Source organism: Haliaeetus albicilla, chromosome 24 (genome assembly GCF_947461875.1).
Source record: "Haliaeetus albicilla chromosome 24, bHalAlb1.1, whole genome shotgun sequence".
NCBI classification, from domain to species: domain Eukaryota; kingdom Metazoa; phylum Chordata; class Aves; order Accipitriformes; family Accipitridae; genus Haliaeetus; species Haliaeetus albicilla.
The window spans coordinates 22669251-22689699 of NC_091506.1; the positions used below are offsets into that span (position 1 = coordinate 22669251).

Genomic DNA, 20449 nt, shown 5'->3' on the forward strand with positions numbered 1-20449 from the left:
TTATGTGGAAAACTGCCATAAGTTTTAAAAAAGAAACTATCCCCCTCAATTCAGACAAACTTACTTGAAAAAAACAGGCACTAGTCTATTCACCCATGTATGAATTTCTAGCAAGATGTTTGTTACCAGTCTGGTTTCTGTTCTTTAAAAGAATACAAAAGACATACAGCTTAGTCAGTTATTCCCTAATGACAAAACAATTTCTGTTTTGAAAATCCCTGATCTCCCTGATCTTTTCAATAACATCTCTACACTAAACAATTCTATTTCAGTAATCAGTGTCATGGTATCTACACTGTGGTATATCATTAAGAATGTTCCAGTAGATACTTGGGGGGGATGGAGGGGTGCAGGGGAGAGAAAAAAAAAAAAGTGGAAAAAAAGAAAATAAATTCCTATTGTTTTTAATTCCTTGGGGAACTGTATAAACTACTTAGAGCTAAGGTAACATAAAAATATAGTAAGAGGAAGTAATAGACTGTCTCTTTTTTTTTAATACCTTTTTGAAAAAATAAACTTGATGAGAGGGAGTCTTATGCCAATGAGATTCCAGGTTATAAACTTGCTTCTGCAAACCCCAACTCTCAAGAACAGGCTGACAACAGAATCATGTCTCATACTGGTGTTCAGTCAAGCTCCATTTCCATAATACTTAGAGTTAGTATGCTTACAGAATGAACTTACAGAATTCAAATTAGGCTGGTAGGGATGCATAATTTATTGTAAACATATTATAAAGGTATTATATATAATATTATAGATGTATTCCATGTAAAATATCAAAATAGTTTACAAGTAGGTTTTATCATACCAAAACATTTTTCTGGCCCAAAACACCTAGTTCCTGATATGATTGTGAAATGTCTCAAAGAACATGTTTCTTTGAGTTCCTAAGTATTTCTTACTATATGTTTAGAAGTCTTCAGGTCGTAATAAATTGCACTGCATATATTTCTGGAAGTGATTAACATTTTATAGTCATGGGCAACTCTGATGTCCCTTTTTTATTAACAGTCTTTTAGATCAGGCTATTTGCCTTACTTTCTTTCCAGATTAAAAGGTCCACTGTAATACTCTGAGAAGTCTTTCCAGATTTCACTTAGGTCTTCAGTTTGCAAATTCTTCCTCAAAAAAAAAAGATGGTGAGGAGGAGTTGAATTTGTTGGCAAGAACCCAACCAGTAGCATCAAAGTATCACAAGATTTTTTCCATTGATGAAGCTATTGCAAAATGCACATTTGAAAAGTGGACAAATTAATCATAAAACATAATCCTATAAATTTCACAAATTTAATATTAAATTAATTTTAAATCTGAAACCAGGTTTAGTGAAGAACATAATGGCTTTTAATGAAAATACGAATTTAACAAATGTCTAGCTGCACTGTTCAACATGGACATTTAATTAACCTTTAACATTTTTATTAGCTATATTATTATTTTAACACCTTCTTGACCCCACATTTTAGTTATATGTGCTGTCCCTGTAACAACTTCTTACAATATGTATGTAATAATATATTTTTAGCTTTAGTATGTTGCTGACAGTTTGATTCTTTTTATTGAATCAGTCCTTAAGTATCAGAAAAAAAAAAATGTGGAAATGCTATAACATATTCTCAGTGAGTTTTCACTCTATTTACTTCATTAAATACTCATACTTCATTCATTTTACATCTTCAAGAATGTCTAAAATGCAGTTATTAGTATCATGGGTTTAAGGTTATCAACATCCATACATGTTTTTTTAAAAAAAACAGAAAGGATTTGTGTTAACTACAAATACAAGTTTTTAATAGTGAGAGAATCCATTTTAACTGCAAAATGAAAATACCAATATGGTCTTGATTCACAGTGTTCGTGGAAGCATATGCAGCTGAATTAATTCCTTTATAGTTATGCTGAATTTTTTCATCTTTTTATTTAGGTTACACTAAGTACAAATATGAACTCTTATTTTGTTTGATATCAATTTTTTATACATCACTAACATTACCATATGTCCATCCATTCACATTACTTCTTTACAGAATGGTGTCAGTCTCTCTGAGCCATTGTAGTATGTCATATAAACTAATATGAAGTTAATAATTTTTCTGTAAATGTTTTGCTCTCAGAAGAAAGGAGGGCAGTGATGTCTCCCTGAAAACTATTGTTAGTAGCTGATTAAGAATACTTAGTGTTTCCCATAAGAGAGAAAAAAATACATATGCCATGTATATGTGATCCAAAACAAATATCAGTTGGCAATTATTCAAAATTTCCCATACGAAAAAAATTGTAGGCAAAAGACGTTTGGGGGGGGTGGAATAGAGTAAGTTAGTTTGTACTTATTGAACTAGGTTTCCTTTCATGATGATTTTTATTCTGACATGTTAACTCTAAGAATACCTGAGCAAATGTGAAATATACAGCATGCATCATTCGGAGACTAAGTTTGCTGAAAGAGAAATGTAGTACAGTTGTAAAAATAAACAACCTTGTTTCTACAGCCATGAGATAAGAGAACTGATCACTAAATATAATATATGACAAATGGGTTTTTTATGTTTTCTGGCACAATTATTTATTCCTGAAAAAAAGTGTCATTTTTGTCCATCAGCACACTGCAAGCAAACTCATAAAGGAAAGTGGCTGGTCATTTCCAAAACAAACGTCCCTAGTATAATCATTCATATGTATGATCTTAACAGCACTTTTATCCAGGGAAGACACTAATCGCTGAAAAAATATTTATAATATTTCTATTCCTCCTAAGGCCAAAATGCAAACCCTTGTTTCTTCCTTCTGTTTTTTGTTTTGATGCTCTTTTGTTCTGTTTTGTTTTTGTAAAATAAAATAAATTCTGTTTACTGAAATACCATATGATAAATCAGTCTTGATCTTGATGGCTCATTCGAAATATTTTCCAAGTCAGTCCCCATATGAATAAATAGTGTCTTGGACAGTAAGTACATAGATGTAAAAGTAGGAGGTTTACAGCCTGCCTGCCTGCCTTACCTTGGTACTGAGCAACTGTGAGATCGTATGTCTCGGTAGAACCATTTTCTGTGCTTCCAATAGTGCAGGCGCGTAGAGTTACCATGAAGAACTCAGCCTTTTCTGGCTTTTTTATTTCCTGCGCAACCTTCTTTCTCATTCCTTAATTCTTTTGGTAACATTTTATAGCACTTGCTACATTAAGTTCTGTTGTACTATTTAGGAATTTATTCCTGCAAGGCATGCAAGTGTTTTGTTTCTAAACAAATGAAGAATCTGAGATCCATATGGTGATTTGCCCAAAACAATACGAGGCTGAAAGGTGGTTCCTACCCTAGGCCAACAGAATTTTAATATCTTAAAGATTCTTTAAATTTTATTTAGATTGGAGGTAGAATTGGTGGTTTTCACCAACTCTGTCAGGTAAGCTGACAGTAGGTTTGCATTTCCAAACAAGATATTGTAATCTTACTGTTTCGGCACATAGATTATTTCCTCTTTGAGATTTGTTTGTTTACATTTCTTTAAAGCACTGCAGCTGTTTTGCCTATATTACTGGAGAAAATAATCTTTTTTTTTACTTGCCTAAGTACTGTTTAAATAAAAACTTCAAGAGATTGTAACAAAAGGTGACATAAAAAGCTATTCAAATGTGCTTTTTTAGGTGCAACTATAGCTATAGTAATTGCTTGTCATCTTCTTCAGCCATCAGGTTTGGGCGAATGCCACAAGCGGAGAAGGAGAAGCTCTTGGCAGAGATTTCCAGCGACATCGACCAGTTAAACCCTGAATCTGCTGATCTACGAGCACTTGCCAAGCATTTGTATGACTCATACATAAAGTCCTTCCCTCTGACCAAAGCCAAGGCGAGGGCGATCTTGACAGGAAAGACGACAGACAAATCAGTTAGTTCCCTCTGTTGTTTTTTTTTTTTCCTTTCTTTTGAGTAAATGATTTACCACATTGACAACACATCTTTAAAAAAAAAAAAAAAAAAAACACAAAAAACTTTGCTGTTGGCAGTTACATATTTCAAGCTGTGTCTGAAACACAGGAAATGTTTTTAGATAGGATAAGTAAACATTATTTGAAAAAACTCCAAGTTCACCTAATAAAATACTTGAAACTAGTACAAGAATTTGAAGGTCATCTTAACCTATTTGTATTCTCTGATCCACTCTTCCCGTTCTCCTTCTCCTTCACCAAAGGTTATCTTCCACACTATCTGTTTAAGGTGGCTATCTAGCTGTCAGGAATTGGTTGCCATACTATTCAAGCATCCGTATCATATCATATTATCAGTACTAGCTGTTCCCAAAGGAATATTCTTTTTCATAAGTATCAAATGATTCCCAGTACCAACACCATCATTAGCCTTAACTATGGTGCTTATTCTTATGATGTTCTGACGAATTCCTGCATTTAACTGGGTTATCTTGGATCAGATCAGTATCCTGTGTTGGTGCAATTTGAATTTTAGGAGAATGTACAACAAAATCTTTGAAAAGTAAGGAATAGAGATATGTGTATTTGTGGGTTGCCTTGGAAACTTTACTGGCAATACATAACAACCTTCTGTATCAGTGAGAAGGAGGATAAATAAGATCTGATAATTATGAAGGTTTTAAATTTTGTCACTATTTTAACACCTAAAGAGCAAAATAGTTTTCCAAAACTTATAACTCCTAGTTTGTTTTATAGAATCATTGGCAGACACTTTATTGTCAAGATTACAACAGAAACTGTATTTAATTTTCTTCAGTAATTTCAAAGACAGGAAAGAATTTGGAGGTATTTTAGGCGTTCTTTCTTTAAAGGCAGTTAAAATCATAATTTAAATATTGTCCCTAATTTGGTTGTACCCCTCACATAAAAACTTCAGATATGGTGGACACTTACAATTTGAGTAACTTTTCATCATGGAGTATATAAAGTTTGAACTAGCATAGTTTATTTATTCTGCAGAAAGCTGATACACTAATTCCACTTGAGCATCGCTGCTTTTTCCAAATCTTTCCACAGTTCCCTCTCTATATCAGAAACATAGGTTACTGGAAAGAATTAATACAGCAATTTAGTTTTTTTAAGTGTGTTCTCAATAACTATGTACCTGCATTAGGCAACAGAATAGAAGTGGGGTGTGTAATTATATATCTTCTTTACTCCTCTTCATCCTAAAAATGTCACCACGAGGCCTGCTCCCTTTTTCTGCAGCTGCCCACTGTGCACACTCTGGAACACGACAGAAGTTTGGGCAGGGTTACCTACAGTGCTCTCATCTTCTTTTTTTCCAGATGTGTGTTGAGAAATCTGGGACGTTTGTTTCTGAGGTCCCAAGTGCATCCACAGATCCTACTTTTGTTCTGCAAGGTTCTAGGAAGTTGTCGTAGAAATCAATTGGCGTGTGGTTTGCTGCTCTGCTGTTCTGAGTACTTAACAATGGTCTGGGCTTATGAAACTTGATCATGTCTGAAAGTTACACTAATGCAATACTCATGCAGTAAATATACAGTACGCCATCAACGATGTTCTCTTTTTTTAATTGAAAGCTTTAACACTTTGTCAGATTAGAATATAGCAATAAACCAATAGACATAGAATTCAGCTTTTCATTGCTGCAAATTTCCAAGTCTTTTTTTAAAAAATAACACTGAAAGGGTGACACTCAGTATTTAATGGTTACAACTTCCATATTATTTGAATTGTAATGGACTTTGTGCTCTGGAACATCAAACTGTTTACTATGGGCATAGTTTAAATGTACGTTATTTTTTAATTGCTATATCATCTGCATTATCTGAAAATTATTGGATATGCTAAGTGTGTGTGCCAAAACTAAAATGACTAACTCATCCTCTTCTGGGATATACAGTGCTCATTTGACATAACATTCTGCTCACAAGGTTCATCTGAATCTTTATATTAAAAATTTCTTTAGCTCTTTTGAACTTTTTCTTGATTTTCATCTTCTAATGTCAGTAGGCTGGTGGCATAGTATAGTCTTTCTAAAGCACATGTACATGCACAGAATAGATGACTTTTTTCTTGTACTTGGTGCTCCCACTTAAGATTTTCTAGAAAGAAAAGGAAGGAATGACCTACTAGTACTAAAACATGCATTTTAAAAGCCTCCTCTACAGTCTTGTTTTTCCACTATTTTGCATATGCGTGCACATACATATGCACAGATATGTATAAAATGTTTTTTCTGCTGCCAAAATAGCATTACATCTTGAAAAATACTTTATCCTCCTGGCTTTTCTCAGTGCAGTGTGTTTATTTTTTCAGTTTCACACTGAAATCCTAGTGCAAGTGGAAAAATAGTGTCACACCTCACACTCTATTTAACAGAATCTCATGGTCTGGAGCTATGTTTGCCTGTGGTTGCTTGTGAAACTGACAGCACTAGTTTTATTGGTCTTGTAAGCAGCAGAGTATTGATTTTTAACTAACCCATTTTGAAAGCTGAAATCCTCTTGTGCAGATCCTATTATTTCAGTTCACAGACAGACCTCTCTTTTCCGAGCAGCTGTATCAGTTAGACAAAACTGTTAGCTGTCATCCCGCCCTCTCTTCCTAGTGAAAGCGGGTCAGAGCTTTGTGCTCGACTTAGCCTGAAACAGATGACCAAACGCTTCCACAGTCTCCATCTGCAGAGCTATGGGAGATGGGAGAAGTAACCTCTAGCTGGTGGGTAGTGATAAGCATCTGGGCAATATCGTCTTCAGAAAGTAGCTATTTTCAGTTTTAAAAATTCCATAATAATTTAGCACTCAATTTAGACTTCAAAACTGGTTTAGTCAAATAGGAATAGAATTTTAGGAGTTTCCAGAAACTGATCTGTGGGAGAGGAACACTGACTACATATAGGAAGTCTTGGGTTATTTCTGAATCTGTTCTGCAACATATAGTGGATATAAAACCATGAGAGTGAGCACCCACATGAATAAGGCATTAGAATCTGTAATCATAAAGGATCTTAAATTAAAAAATGCATTTCTTTTGTCCAATTGTTGGTGTATAATTCCTGCTGTTTTAATTAATTACTCAAGTATGTTAACAAACCTATTAATATCAGTAGATATTTGTTCAGTGCAGCGATGAACTATTTAGTCATCTATCCTCTAAGGAAAAGATTCTTCAGATAAATTCAAGAAATCCTCACTTAACCACTTCTTTAAAACCAGGGGCTGCTTCTGCATATTCTGAAACAGAGAGTTTCCATATCCTAACAAAAGTTTTCCAGGCACTACTTTTTCTAATCTGCTTTCAAAATTGGTTTATTCTATGTGAGTTTATTTCAGTCGGACTCATTCTTGTGTTCTCAATTGTGCTGCTGTAGTTTGTATCACATTATTTGTGTTTTCTTTCCCATTGACAAGTTGTTTGAATTTAAATATATCCTAACTGTTATTTTTAAAGGAATTAACAGCAAAAGGTTAAATTTATCAGATAACCAATACCATAAACTTGATATTACTTGCAGTATTTTCTAGAAGGATAGAACTTGAAAAGAATGTGACAGTATATGAAGTAATCAAAATATGAATATACTCTGTCTTTCTACAAAAAAGAAGTTATATCATCAGAAGTGCAAACACATCACTGTACACTTACTAGATTCTGTTTTATAGAAGCCATTAAAATTCAGGTAAAAGGAGTAACATTTTAATCTTTTGTTAACAAGCATTCCAAACTTCGAATTGTGGTATTACAGAACTTCTGCAAAGCAAACAAAAAACCAAACCAAAACAAAACAAAAAGCTGCAAAAATCATGGATATTTTAAAACAGTGTTCCTTACCCCCTGCCCCCAATTATTCAAAAAGTATCAGCCAAAGTCCTATTTTTAGAATGTGGATTCACGGAACATGTGAGAAGTCCTTAAGAACTACTTGTCCTTTCTGTAAATCATTTTAACATTGTGAGGAAATTTGCTTTAATAGGTTTATGAAGATTTAACCCTTTTAGGTCAACTACCCTTGATATATTCCTCATAGATTTCTAAGTGCTTTCTGATGAGTTATACCTCTGTATGCTACTTCAGTTTCTCAGGTGTCAAATGTTCATAGAAAGGACATTTGAAAGTAAATTGTCTTTTCCTTTTATTTTTAGCCATTTGTTATTTATGACATGAACTCTTTGATGATGGGAGAAGATCAGATCAAGTGCAAGCATGTGTCACCACTGCAGGAGGAGAACAAAGAGGTAGCAATTCGCATTTTCCAGCGATGTCAGTTTCGCTCAGTGGAGGCAGTGCAGGAGATTACAGAATTTGCCAAGAACATTCCAGGTTTTGTGAATCTTGACCTGAATGATCAAGTAACTCTCCTGAAATATGGGGTCCATGAGATCATATATACTCTCCTGGCTTCTCTGATGAATAAAGATGGAGTTCTTATATCTGATGGACAAGGATTCATGACACGAGAGTTTCTGAAGAGCCTGAGAAAACCTTTTTGTGACTTTATGGAACCCAAGTTTGAGTTTGCTGTGAAGTTCAATGCACTGGAATTAGATGACAGTGACCTGGCAATATTTATAGCTGTCATTATACTAAGTGGAGGTAAGTGCTGTCTTATTTAATATGATATTTTATATAATAGAATTGATACTTCTAATTCCTGTCCAAACAGGAAAGTGCTCAGCACTACAGGATGGGAGTGAGTTTATTTACACGTAGTTTTTTATTAATTTTCAGCTTTCTGGATGTTGTTTGCCCTCTTTTCAGTTTCAGGCAGAAGCTGAAAATGTAAATGACCTGATATTAATGACAGAGCTGGAAATGCCTGCTGAATCAGTAGTTAATTTAGTTAGAAAACAAAATCAGGACTGACTATCTGAAAACAGGAAGGGTGGAATTTCACTGACAAGAGCTTCTAAAAGTCAAAATTCTGCATGAGGGTTTTTTAAACCTGCAATTAGATTGTGTGGCTTGCTAATTGTACACAAGTAGCTTTGACTCCATAACAATTTCAAAATATATGTTGCATTTGGCTTACAGGATTGTTCTGGTGTTTTTTTATTGTTGTTGTTGTTTTTTCATTTGTGCAAGGTTTTGTTTGCCTTTAAAGGGGAGGGGGAGAATGCATTTCTCAGGAAAACGATGATCTTCTAATGCCTGAGAAAAACAGGCATTGTGTGTCTGCTCTGTTCAGATTTCATAAGCTGCTCTGTTTGTATTAATCTTTATGCATTATGCTTTGAACAAAGCATGAATCTGAAAGCCCAGGTACCAGACTACACAGATTCTAACACTTCTTTAAAAAGGACACTGCATTTTCAGCTTTTTTTAAGTCAGTATGTTCTATCTGATTCTGAGCTGATGTAGCTATTACACTTTGTGAATTAGCAAGTGCTACCCCGATTTAGTTCACTTAGAAACATTTCCACTGAGAATCTGAGATATCAGATATATGTTTCAGGTCAGATTGAAGGTCTTTTACTTTGGCCAATAGTATCAAGTTAGTGATGTCGCACAAAGAAAAATTTACCCTACTGATTTGTGTGTATTTTGGCTTAGATTGTTACTGCAGATATCAATGGGAGGAATGTGCTGAATGTTCTGAATTCAGATCCTCCACAAAGCAATGCAGAGTATTTTGTTATTAAATTATGTTTAAGCAATCAAACACAACAACCACATGCTATTGTTCTAAAAACAAACATTTTGTTGAGAGTGCATTGTTACGTATAGCTTCATTTAAAATCACATACAATTACTTCTGGCATTGTGTTTCATTCAGTAAAAATGTGGTATCACAGTATAGTTTATTAGACTAACTAAATCCACTTCAAGCAAGTACACGTCCCAGAAGACATTTTCTTGTGCAAACCTTTGAACACAATGATCCCTGAGGACTCTGAATTAATTCAGGAAGGGAAAATAAGTTACTGGTATATTTTCAGTTGGGTCTGATGGGGGAGGAGAAACTATACAAGCCTATTAGGGTACTAAACAAAACATGCCAACATTTTGCATTTTCTAATATAATGAAATTTGACAGATGAGAAACAGGCCTCTCAAAATCCACTTCTAATCGAAAAAAGGGAACTTGCAGTCTGCAAAGCTAGGTCTGCTATGCTTCAGTGATGTTTGGTTTACATTAGAGGAAATAGGTATGATGTAACTAATCTTACATTTTAGATCTCAGGAGGACGACGGTCCACAGAAAAAAATTGACTGTGTTGAATCAGATTTATCAACAAGTCTTTCTTTTTTAAGAATAATTTGTAAACAGAGATCCATAAAAAACTACTGAATTTTAAGTTAGTTCTTAAATAACTCTGAAGCAAATCCATATAAATATATAAATCCATATAAATATAAATCAGTCCTTTCTAGGAAAATCCTTTAATTTCTTGACAACAAAGATCTCTCACTATCTTCATATAGAACTTTTTTTTTTTCCAAAAAACCACGATAGTTATTTGTAAAAATTGAGTTTATCTTTTGAAAACAATTAAGCTTTGCTGCCAATTAGAGAATGGCTTTTATCATGGAATTTACAGGCAGATATGATATATATTGAATGCATTCTGTGGGACTATAATATCTTATGTGGTATGGAATTGAAATCTTATTTCTCAGATGTTTCGGATGCTCTTGTTTCTGTAAGAGCTATGTTCTTACAAAACTCAGTTTCTGTAAGAACTATATGAACATCGAACCAGGATTATTTAATTGAAAATAGGATTTCAAAACCAGTTCATCTTACCTCAAGGACTTTATTAGCTGCAGGAATGCTGTAATGTTTAAGTCACTTCAAGAAATCCTGTGTACAAATATGTTAAAAAGAAAATCAGTTTGTGAAATGAAAAAAGATCCTAGCCAAATGCTCTAACTCTAAGTGAATCTGTTATTGACTAGCAAAATTATGCTAGTTCTGCCGGCTCCACGGGTGCTCTCTCTTATACACCTCTAAAAAGAAGAAAAGAGAAGGGGAAGGAAAAGAGAAAGATAATTCCAGCTGGAACATTACATGTAGAAAGCTTTTCATTGTGAAGTAAGTGTTTGGAATTTGCCACAAATCCTATAAAACAGTTCAGCCTTTTGATATCGTAAGAATTGCTTTTGCATTCTATGTAAAAAGGCAAAATGCCCATATAACAATAATAAGAAGCTGGCAAATTAACTGTAATAGCAACAAAATGAAAGTACTCCCACTTTACAGTCAATCATTTTATTGTTTCTGAGCTGCTCAGTGCAGTCTCTGTCTTAATGATCCCAAATGTTACTCTGAACTCATTATTACAAAGACGAAAAGTTGTTCTTAATGTTGGTATATTGTGCTTTAAAACAATACTGTAAATGCCAAACAAATTGTAGTATTCTGAATTTAATGCTGATGAGACAGAGAGACTATGTGTGTGAGCAGTAGGATATTACCTTGATTTTGCAAAAGAAATGCTTTATGCCATTAACAGCAATGCCAAACTCTCATTACAATATTCTTTTACTTATGGTAGCTTTGAAAAGTATGCTTTGGTAAAATGAGATTTGGAAAACTTTTTTCAAGAAGATATTCTTCCTCCCCGTTGTATTCCTCTGTGCCACTGAGGCATATCCTCAGCCAGTAGTGAGTGCTATGGTATAGATGTTAAAGAACTTGAACCATCTTTAAAAATATTATATATACCTGAGCTGATGAAGTCTATCATAAGAAGGTTTAAAGAGAACAAGTTGGATGTCTGTGTTTGGGCAGGAAAGATAGAAGTCCAAGCCTTATTGGGATAATCCTCATTTATAAACAGAGCAAACTCACTCAAGCAGGTTATTGTCAAATAAAGAAAAAGCTCAAAAGGTAATTTTATGGCATGTTTACATATCATGGATGGACTTGAACTTTTGTATATTATCTTCTGCAGTGTTTAGGATATAGTGGTGTTTGGGAATTATAGTGGGGTATACTCGTAAAGACCCAGACTCTGTTAGTCAACATGCAGTCAAACTAGTATTTGAGTTCAGAAATGCTGCTACATTCACTTTTTCTGTTTTCTGAGTGTGTTCTTTACAGTAAGTTTTGAGCCGTGAATCACTGCTGATTATTTAAACACTATACTCAATAATTTTGCTACAATCTGAGATCAGCAAATTTTGAAGTTTTATCACTGAATAGTACCAAGAAATAGTTCATATTTGACTGCTACACAAATCCTGCTCTAGCAAACCTGTTGGAATGAAGAAATGCTCCATAATCAGGCCAAAAACTGCAGATAATCACTGTGGGCTTTTAACAAAAATCCTGGTGACTGCAATACATGTGACGGTCTCAGAAGAAAAACCTCAAACTGCTGAGTCATATCTGCCTCAGCAAAAGAAGTAGCACAGTTGCTCAGTCAGCCATATCTTTGACTGTTTTTCATATTAAGATTTTAGAATGTGTATTTAAATGCAAAATGCACTTAATCAAAGATATTAAAATATAAAGGTATGGGTAAAGGCATGCTGATGGCAATTTCATATGTGAGGAACAGAAAAAAGTTGTAATTATTGTTAGGAATCTGAAAGAAGCATCCAAATCTGTAAGTAAATAAACAAACAAAATATTTTTCCCTGAGATAGTATAGAACACTATTTACACAAAGTCATACTGTTGACACTCAAAACTAAGGGGCTATTAGCCTTTCCCAGTCGCTGTGAACATTTTCTTACTTAGAACAGCTTCCTGCAGAATTTTCAAACCAAGTGAAACAGCCATATGACAATGGATGAAAACCTAAAGAAAAACTGAATAAAGAAAAGTAATAATAAAAAGAGAAATGTGGTATTCTCTTGGCATAGTCTGAATGGATAAAAGGCAGGTTGCAAATAGCACATAAAAACCCCTAAACTTCTATCAACAATCTGCACTATCACAGAGGTTTAAAAGTGGTGTCTAATTCACTTTTAGTTATCTCTTACCTTAATCATTTCAACACATTGTCCTTTGGCCTTCTGTAACCTAATTTCACTGTATCATAAGAATGTCCTGCTACAACTCATTAGTTTCTGTCTTTCGCTTCCCTCATCAGTTCCCTTTGCAGTTTTCTCTGTGAGCTTTCACACAGCGATTTTGTCTTAGCCTCTTCAAAGGCATCCACCACAGTGTCACATCTTGTTTACTCCCATTTCTGTTTCTTCCTCTTCTCCATCTAAATTTTTCTCAAGGCTTATTGTTAATCATTTCCTTTGCATTTTTTTTCTACAAGCCACATCTATCTGGAGCTCCTTACTGCACAAAATACAGTACAGTACAATTGGTACAGTAACCCAATGGGTCTGGAGCATATATATTTAAGAGCATCTTAACAACTTGAAATATACCATAATACCTATATAGTAAAGCTTTTGCCTCTTATTTCCTCTTTTTCTGATTTAGGTAAGTTTCTTGGAACAGAGACAGCATTTTCCTCTGGAAGAAATTTTTACTGAGAAAGTATAGCAAACTGTCAACACCCAAAAAATAATGTCCATATCCTGAAGTTCTTATTCATGACAAATCTCTCTTGCCTTCAATGGGAATTTTCCTTCCTCTTGAATTGGCTTATTTAAAAATAACATCTGATGATCTGCTAGGCTTTTGTCATAGTCATCTTTTCTGACTCCAGTTCTACTGGGTCATTCTAAAACCATTAGACTGGGTTTTTCAAAGGAGCTTAAGGATTTTAGGCGCTTAAGTCTCACTGAACTTCAGTTGACCTTTGGCACCTGAATTCGGGGGGCTCCTTGGTAAGTTCCAGACTCAGTACTGATCTCCTGGGTTTGCCTCCTAAAGTTGTGTGGGCAGCACAATGTTTGCACTGGGTTTCACATCTGAAAAACTCACACCCTAAAAATTCCCACCATAAAAGAACCAGGGGGCAAATGGAGATTAATCTCAGAGGAAATCAAGGCCACAGTCTTTGTGCTTTTTGATTTTTTTTTTATCACTGTACACTGAGTCATACCCAGCTAGTTCAGAGTTCGTCTGCAACACAGAAGTAAAATTTAAAGCTACCGCAACCCAAAGCCAAAATGATTAACAGCTTTGAAGTACTGAAATTTGGGAAGTTTCTGAAAGATATAAAGAAGGCAACTCGATTTTGCAGCACATGCAATGCATTTAGGTAATCTAAAAATAAATATCTAAAATTTATCAAAAATCCTCTAAGTATCTTTAAAAAATTACTTGGTAATAGTGCCAAAGGAAATTAATAAAAAGGAGGCATTTATTTGGAGAAAATTTTCTGCTTGCAGATACTTATTTACAGATTTTCTGAACCACATTTTATGGTATTATCAATTGAATGGTATAAAGAAGTGATCTCTGCAAGACAAGCACAGCTTATTAGGATGAAATACCAAATGGAAAGAGGAGCCAAATGGGTCACTGAGTCCCGTCACCTACAACTGAAAGCAGTCACTTCCTAAAACCACCGTCAAACAAATATCAAGCTCCATACTCAAACTTGCCATTATTCCTATTGCTGAAAAACTATCCCCAAACCTCACCTCTTTGAGAGTTAACTATCCTTTCCTAATCAGTGACCTACATGTATTCATGGCTTGTGTATACTCATTTGTTTTCATGCCAACTTTGCCTTTTAGTTTACACTCCAATTTTTGATCCGTGAAGTAAAACCCCAATGTATTTATAAAGAGCTTTGTCTTCTCTCAGCCTTTTTTCCAGTATACAAAACAAGCCAAGCTGAGTTAGTAGAACTGGATGCACAGAAAGGTTACTAAGATCACAGGAAATAACAGCCTATTTTTTTTAATTTTTAATCTAGATCATCCGCTTGTCCTTTCTGAAATGGAAATATTGCCTTAGGGAAGTAATTTAAGGCTAGCTATAGGCACTGCTTTTTATTGATCAACCTATGAAATTATTTCATAGCTACACAGCAAATGTTGTTTAAATTATTAACTGTTTTTTCATGGAGTATTCTGATAAATCAGGATGCATTACCAAGTACAAAGTAGTTCAGCAGTAACAAATTACTGATGGTCATTGTCATATGTGAGGATTTAACGTTAAGCAACTTTATTAACTTTCATGACTGTAGAATCAAATCATTTATTACCTCAAGTTAGAAAACAAATGTTACAAATTATGTTAAATAATAATTGCAACCACTTAAGAAGGTATTTGGGGACAGACAGAAATAGCAGAACAGTTATTATTATGAAAGATAATAATGGTTAAAAAAGAAAGGTTTTGCTTCTTGCTGAAGAATAAGATATGCCAAAGATAATCCTGGACTCTCGCAGCTGTGGCAGTGCAAATAGCTGACTTTGGTTGTAAACATCCATCCCAGATTCCTCCATATGGAGGAGAACTCTCTGTTGGCATGAGCCCAGAAAAGGCATTTCTGTACAAGCCACATCTATCAGTCCTCCACTGCCATAAGCATCTGTGGCTGAGCTGATGAGCTGATGCTAAAAGCTATCGTGACACTTCTTAATAGCAACTGGAACCTGGGTGTGGAGAAGAACTGAACCTGTGAATTTTAAATCTCCCAGGTTAGTATGACTGCAGAAGTTGAATTTATATCTTTTTAAAATTTATTTTGATAGGTTAGCATCCACCTTAGCAGGAAACATTTTTAATGGTAGCAACTACATGCAAATCCAGCTGAGTATATGTTGATTTTCCAAAAGTGAATTACCTGATACAGACCTGTTTATCCCCCAACTATATGTCACTCTTCCTTTTCATAAACACTCCCAGTTTACTGTGGAGGATGCACTGTAGCATTGTATAAACCTGTCTCTGTATCTGCACCACATAAATGCTTGAACTGTTTCTAAGACTAGTTCTAAAACTTCTTTGAGCAAAATCTGGTAAAACCTTACAAATAAATACCTTAAGAAATTGTCAAACAGTTCTCAGAAATGCCATATGTAAATGCTTAATATGCCAAGAAATCTTTAAGAAATTAATACATGAGATTGATGTTTCCATGTTCTTCATAAACTTACAACTCCCAATTTTTTTTTCCTAGATCGCCCAGGTTTGTTAAATGTGAAGCCCATTGAAGATATACAAGACAATCTGTTGCAAGCTTTGGAGCTCCAGCTGAAGCTGAATCATCCAGAATCATCACAGCTGTTTGCAAAGTTGCTTCAGAAAATGACGGACCTCAGACAGATTGTAACGGAACATGTGCAGCTGTTGCAAATAATAAAGAAAACGGAGACAGATATGAGTCTTCATCCACTCCTACAAGAAATCTATAAAGACTTATATTAATGATGATAGTAGTTCTAATTCGCTGACATAATGTATGTTTTTCAGATTGCACTATTTCTTTGAGGTAAAACTTTGCATACCTAAGAAATTACTGTGAAACAGCATTTAAAGAGAGAGAGCTTAGTATAGTAGATCTATTTTATGCATATTGTTTATAAAGACACATTTACAATTTACTTTTAATATTAAAAATATCTATATCATGAAATTGTTGGCAGTATTTTCAGAATTAATTTTTTAAACTATCTTATTTCTTAAAATTGCTTGTCCAGTATGATTGATGCTTCACTGAAGTTGGTTAAGCATGCAGTTAAATTTTCAACTTAAAAATAAAAATCTTTCTCCTTAAACATTTCCAGGGAAACATTTTAACTATTATGTTTGATTTTGTGCTCCCAAGGCAGCAGCAAAATAAAATAAAACTGAATCACAGATTAGTTTAACTTCCTTTGATAGCTTAAAAGGCAAAAGTTAGAAATGTCAGGTCTGACAATATTTGTGCCTACCGTAATACAATTTTACACTGATAGAGCTCTGTAAAGAGGTCTTAGTGTAAGAATTAAGCCCACCATTTGTGGGCAAGCCCAAAAACTAGGTGCCATTTCCAGAATTCATTAAGGAATAGGCACTGCTCATCACTCTTAGGAAGCAGAGTCTCTTCAATTACGCTGCTCATACAAGTCCGAGGCAGGCGGAGCAGCAGCCAGCATGGAGCCACCATGCAGCTGCCCCCCCCGGCCTCCGAGGCACAGGGTGCAGCAGCATTCAGTCACTCTGTTGAGTCTGTAGTTGGAACAGGTTTGTACAAACCGCTTGGCCTTCCCAAATTATTTGATGAACTATCATTGAGCAATGAAACTGTTCAGTCAAAAATGTCATGGAAAACTAGAACAGCGTGAGTCCTCCTAAGAAAAACAAAGTTTGAATTCATTCTTCAAATCATAAACCTGTAATGGAAACTCTACCGTGTTAGTTTGACTTGAGCTATCATTGTTTATCACTGGGAACAAGAATACTTTGAGATGTTCACTGCTGTTAAGATTGTTAAATTTTTTAATTTCTATTTATTATTTCTTATGTTGCCCTATAATGTCACCTAAGTTTTCCACTGGGACCAAAGCATAGGAGAGTGAATAAATTTAACAGAAGGTAGATTTAGTTATACTATCTTCTTTTGGTATTCTCAGTTCTGATGTGAGATTCCCTTAGATTCACGTTTAGCCTGCCTGCATTTACTGTTTGTGAATGTGACCCCTGACACAGTCAAGCAGGTATGATCCACACTGGTGGACCCAAAGAGGGAATGTTGGGAAAAAAAGCCACTAACTGTAACATAGATATTGAAGTAAGGAGCGGTCCTCAATTGAAGATCCTTCGTTTTCTCACCATGTCCACATTTTATTTCTGTAGCAAAAAGTGTGCCTTAAACTTAGCGAGACAAGTTCAGTGGTGATACATAAGTGGACCAAGAGGTACTGTAAGTGTATATGTGAGCAGACTGGATTTTCAGGGAGTATAAATTGGCCTTACTCCCAATGTAGACCTTGAAAATCTAAGTTGGTGCAAATTATGCAATAAAGAGTCTGACAGAGGCAAATATTAAAATAAATCCTTAAGCTCATGCCTTCTACACCTGAAAATGTTTCCTACCACTTATTTCAGATAACCTCTGGGCCTGTGGTCAGTAGTTAGCATGCCCACCAGGAAGTTTGGAGAATTGGATCATTCAGCCTCAAGGTTTAAAACCCACAGGTGAAATTGCACTGAGATGAAATCAGTATGAGGCTAAAGTGAACAGCTTTGATCTTCACTAAGTTCATAAAGAGATCATTTCAGGTAACTTAGAAATTATTGCCCTAAAGCAAATGGAATATTGCATGTAAATGCTCAAGATTGCATGTTTCCTGCACATTTCATGATAGACACATTGTGCTAGCTGGGCATCGGATTCTGACAGGAATTACATGCACGCTAATTTGTGCCTGTTACAATTCAAAAGAAAATATTCTCTCTCCCCTTGTTTAAAGTTGTTTTCCACTGGACACTGGCCATTTGAAATTTTGCCATCTATCACTTAGTGGGAGAACCTGTGTTTCATTGCAGAGTTCATCCCCTCCTGTAGGAGGACATATCAAAGATTAACTGGCACTGAGGTGGACCACAGCTCCAATACTGAATTCCTATAATAGTAACACACAGCAAAACTATCAATCTGAGCCTGCATTTCTTATACAATCCAATTTCACATTGGCTTCACTAGAAATGAGAGTTCAGAATTAGTTTTAAATAAAGAAGAGTTCTAGGGCATGTTCTTATGGAAGTAATATTAAAAAATATTTGAAAATGACAGTGGAAGAGATGCACTGACAATGAAATTAAGTTTATTACTGTGTTACAGGAAAAAATTCTGTGTCACCAAGAAGCCCAACAACTCAGAGAACTTATTCTATTTTATTGCAAGTGGTAATATTTTTGAAAGAAACGGTTTAGCAGTGACAGTGTTTAAGCTATTCAGTCCAATATGGACGTATACAATCCATATATTTTGGGAGTGGTAGCGTAATGGTAGTCATAATGGCCTAAGGATAAAAGAGAAGACAGTTTTGCAGGAACAGGTCTTATCCTTTATTAGGATGAAGGGACCAAATGCCCAAAAGCCTATACTTTTCTTTCAACTGTATAAGCTGCTCTAATAAAATATATTGTTCTCCCTACATCCTGTCTTCTCTTACATTTTGATAGTTATTCATCATGTTTTCCTCAAGCCATGGAAAATGTTAATTTTCATGTGAATTAGTAATCACAGAAATGTTCTGATTCTAAATGGTTACATCATGGTTAGGAAGTTTTGCCTGAAATACTTTTCTACCAGAATAGGTCTTAAGGGAAAAATGTTCATTTAATGGACAATTGCTATGTACTAATTTAGAACAAATGACTGTTACGAGGATATGAAAACATTTTCTCAAAAAATAGCATTTTCTCTTGTGAATTATATTCAGAATTTTGATCTAATTGTAAATACTTTCTGTTTCTATGGGACTTTATTTATTAAAAACAAAAAAACTTGCTAATGGGAGTTTATAAGTAGATTGTAATATTTTCGGACTCTCTAGAGTTTTGGTTAGAATGGGTCGTGCCATAAATGAACAATTTGTTTTTTGATCTTCAGTGCTAGTAAAAACATTTAACAACTCAAAAATAGAAACAGTCAGCTGGTATATGCCTTCCTTTGAAGACCTTCATTTCACTTGTGTTTTGCTGTCCTTCCTTAGTCATCTGTTCACCACAACGTAACATCTTCAGAGATGATGTGCTGAGTGGGATACTGGTACATTCCCACAGGTTTTAGAACTTCTGAGCTGCTATTCTGCCTTCTATTTAACACTGATCTGCTTTTTCAGTAGAAAAACACTGGAGGTAAATCACGTCCAGAGAAAGTCATTTGGTATACCTGCGCATATCCAGCAACTATCTGTCTATTTCCCTCACCATTTCAAGCATCAACGAGTCATCAAAACATTTCTTGTAGAAGGTCAAAGTTCTCTATTTAACAGGAAAGATTACCTTCTTCAAAGTTTATTGGTGACCATTTCTACAGAAAATATCGCTGTGAGGAGTGGCCTAAAATAAAAATTTAGATGAGAGAAAACATTTCCAGCATCACCATTTTCATAGCAAAGGCAGCTGAGACCATTTTAATCACTGTTTCCATAACAGCAATTAAAAACTGTTTATTCTACTAATGCAGGTAACCAACTGCCTTTCAGCATGGCATGAAAGCAAGAGGTTGAGTTGTGTGTGCCTAACACAATCTTTTCCTAACACAGTCAGCCCTTCAGTAGACTAAAATACTGAAGCCTAGAAAATGGACTTCCTGACAATCGTTGCCACGACTTGTGTCACAAAGCTTTAGAAGAGCCTCAGGCCTGCCCTACCCTGCCCTTGTACTTTAGCATACACACTCTGGGTTTCAATTCACTGCTGGTACAGTTAAGCCCTGGGGGAATCAGATTTAATATTTGATTTGCAATTGTAAACTCTGTCTTGAAGTTGACTGCGTTTTAATGGGACTTTTTCCTTTTAAATAAGAGGTAGTATCTCTCCCTTAAAAGGAGGTAACATCAACTTTGTAAGCATAAGCAATACAAAAGTGCAGCTAGAGATTTATAGAAGCAGGAAGACAAAAATTAGGGGGGGAAAAACCCCAACAAACCAGCTTCCTGGATCAGCAGCTCAATCATACACCTGTCAAAT

General features: G+C 35.0%; 1 protein-coding gene across 3 annotated transcripts in view; it reads left to right on the forward strand.

The window, feature by feature from the left end:
* The window catches only part of PPARG (peroxisome proliferator activated receptor gamma), a 62430-nt gene extending 43524 nt beyond the window's left edge, over positions 1-18906 (forward strand). For all 3 annotated transcript variants that reach the window (XM_069769788.1, XM_069769786.1, XM_069769789.1), the window contains exons 5-7: positions 3685-3884; positions 8094-8544; positions 15945-18906. In XM_069769788.1, coding sequence (XP_069625889.1) covers positions 3685-3884; positions 8094-8544; positions 15945-16192 — 899 coding nt within the window. In that variant the 3' untranslated portion in view covers positions 16193-18906. The remainder of the gene's footprint in view (positions 1-3684; positions 3885-8093; positions 8545-15944) is intronic.
* Positions 18907-20449: the final 1543 nt, after the last annotated feature.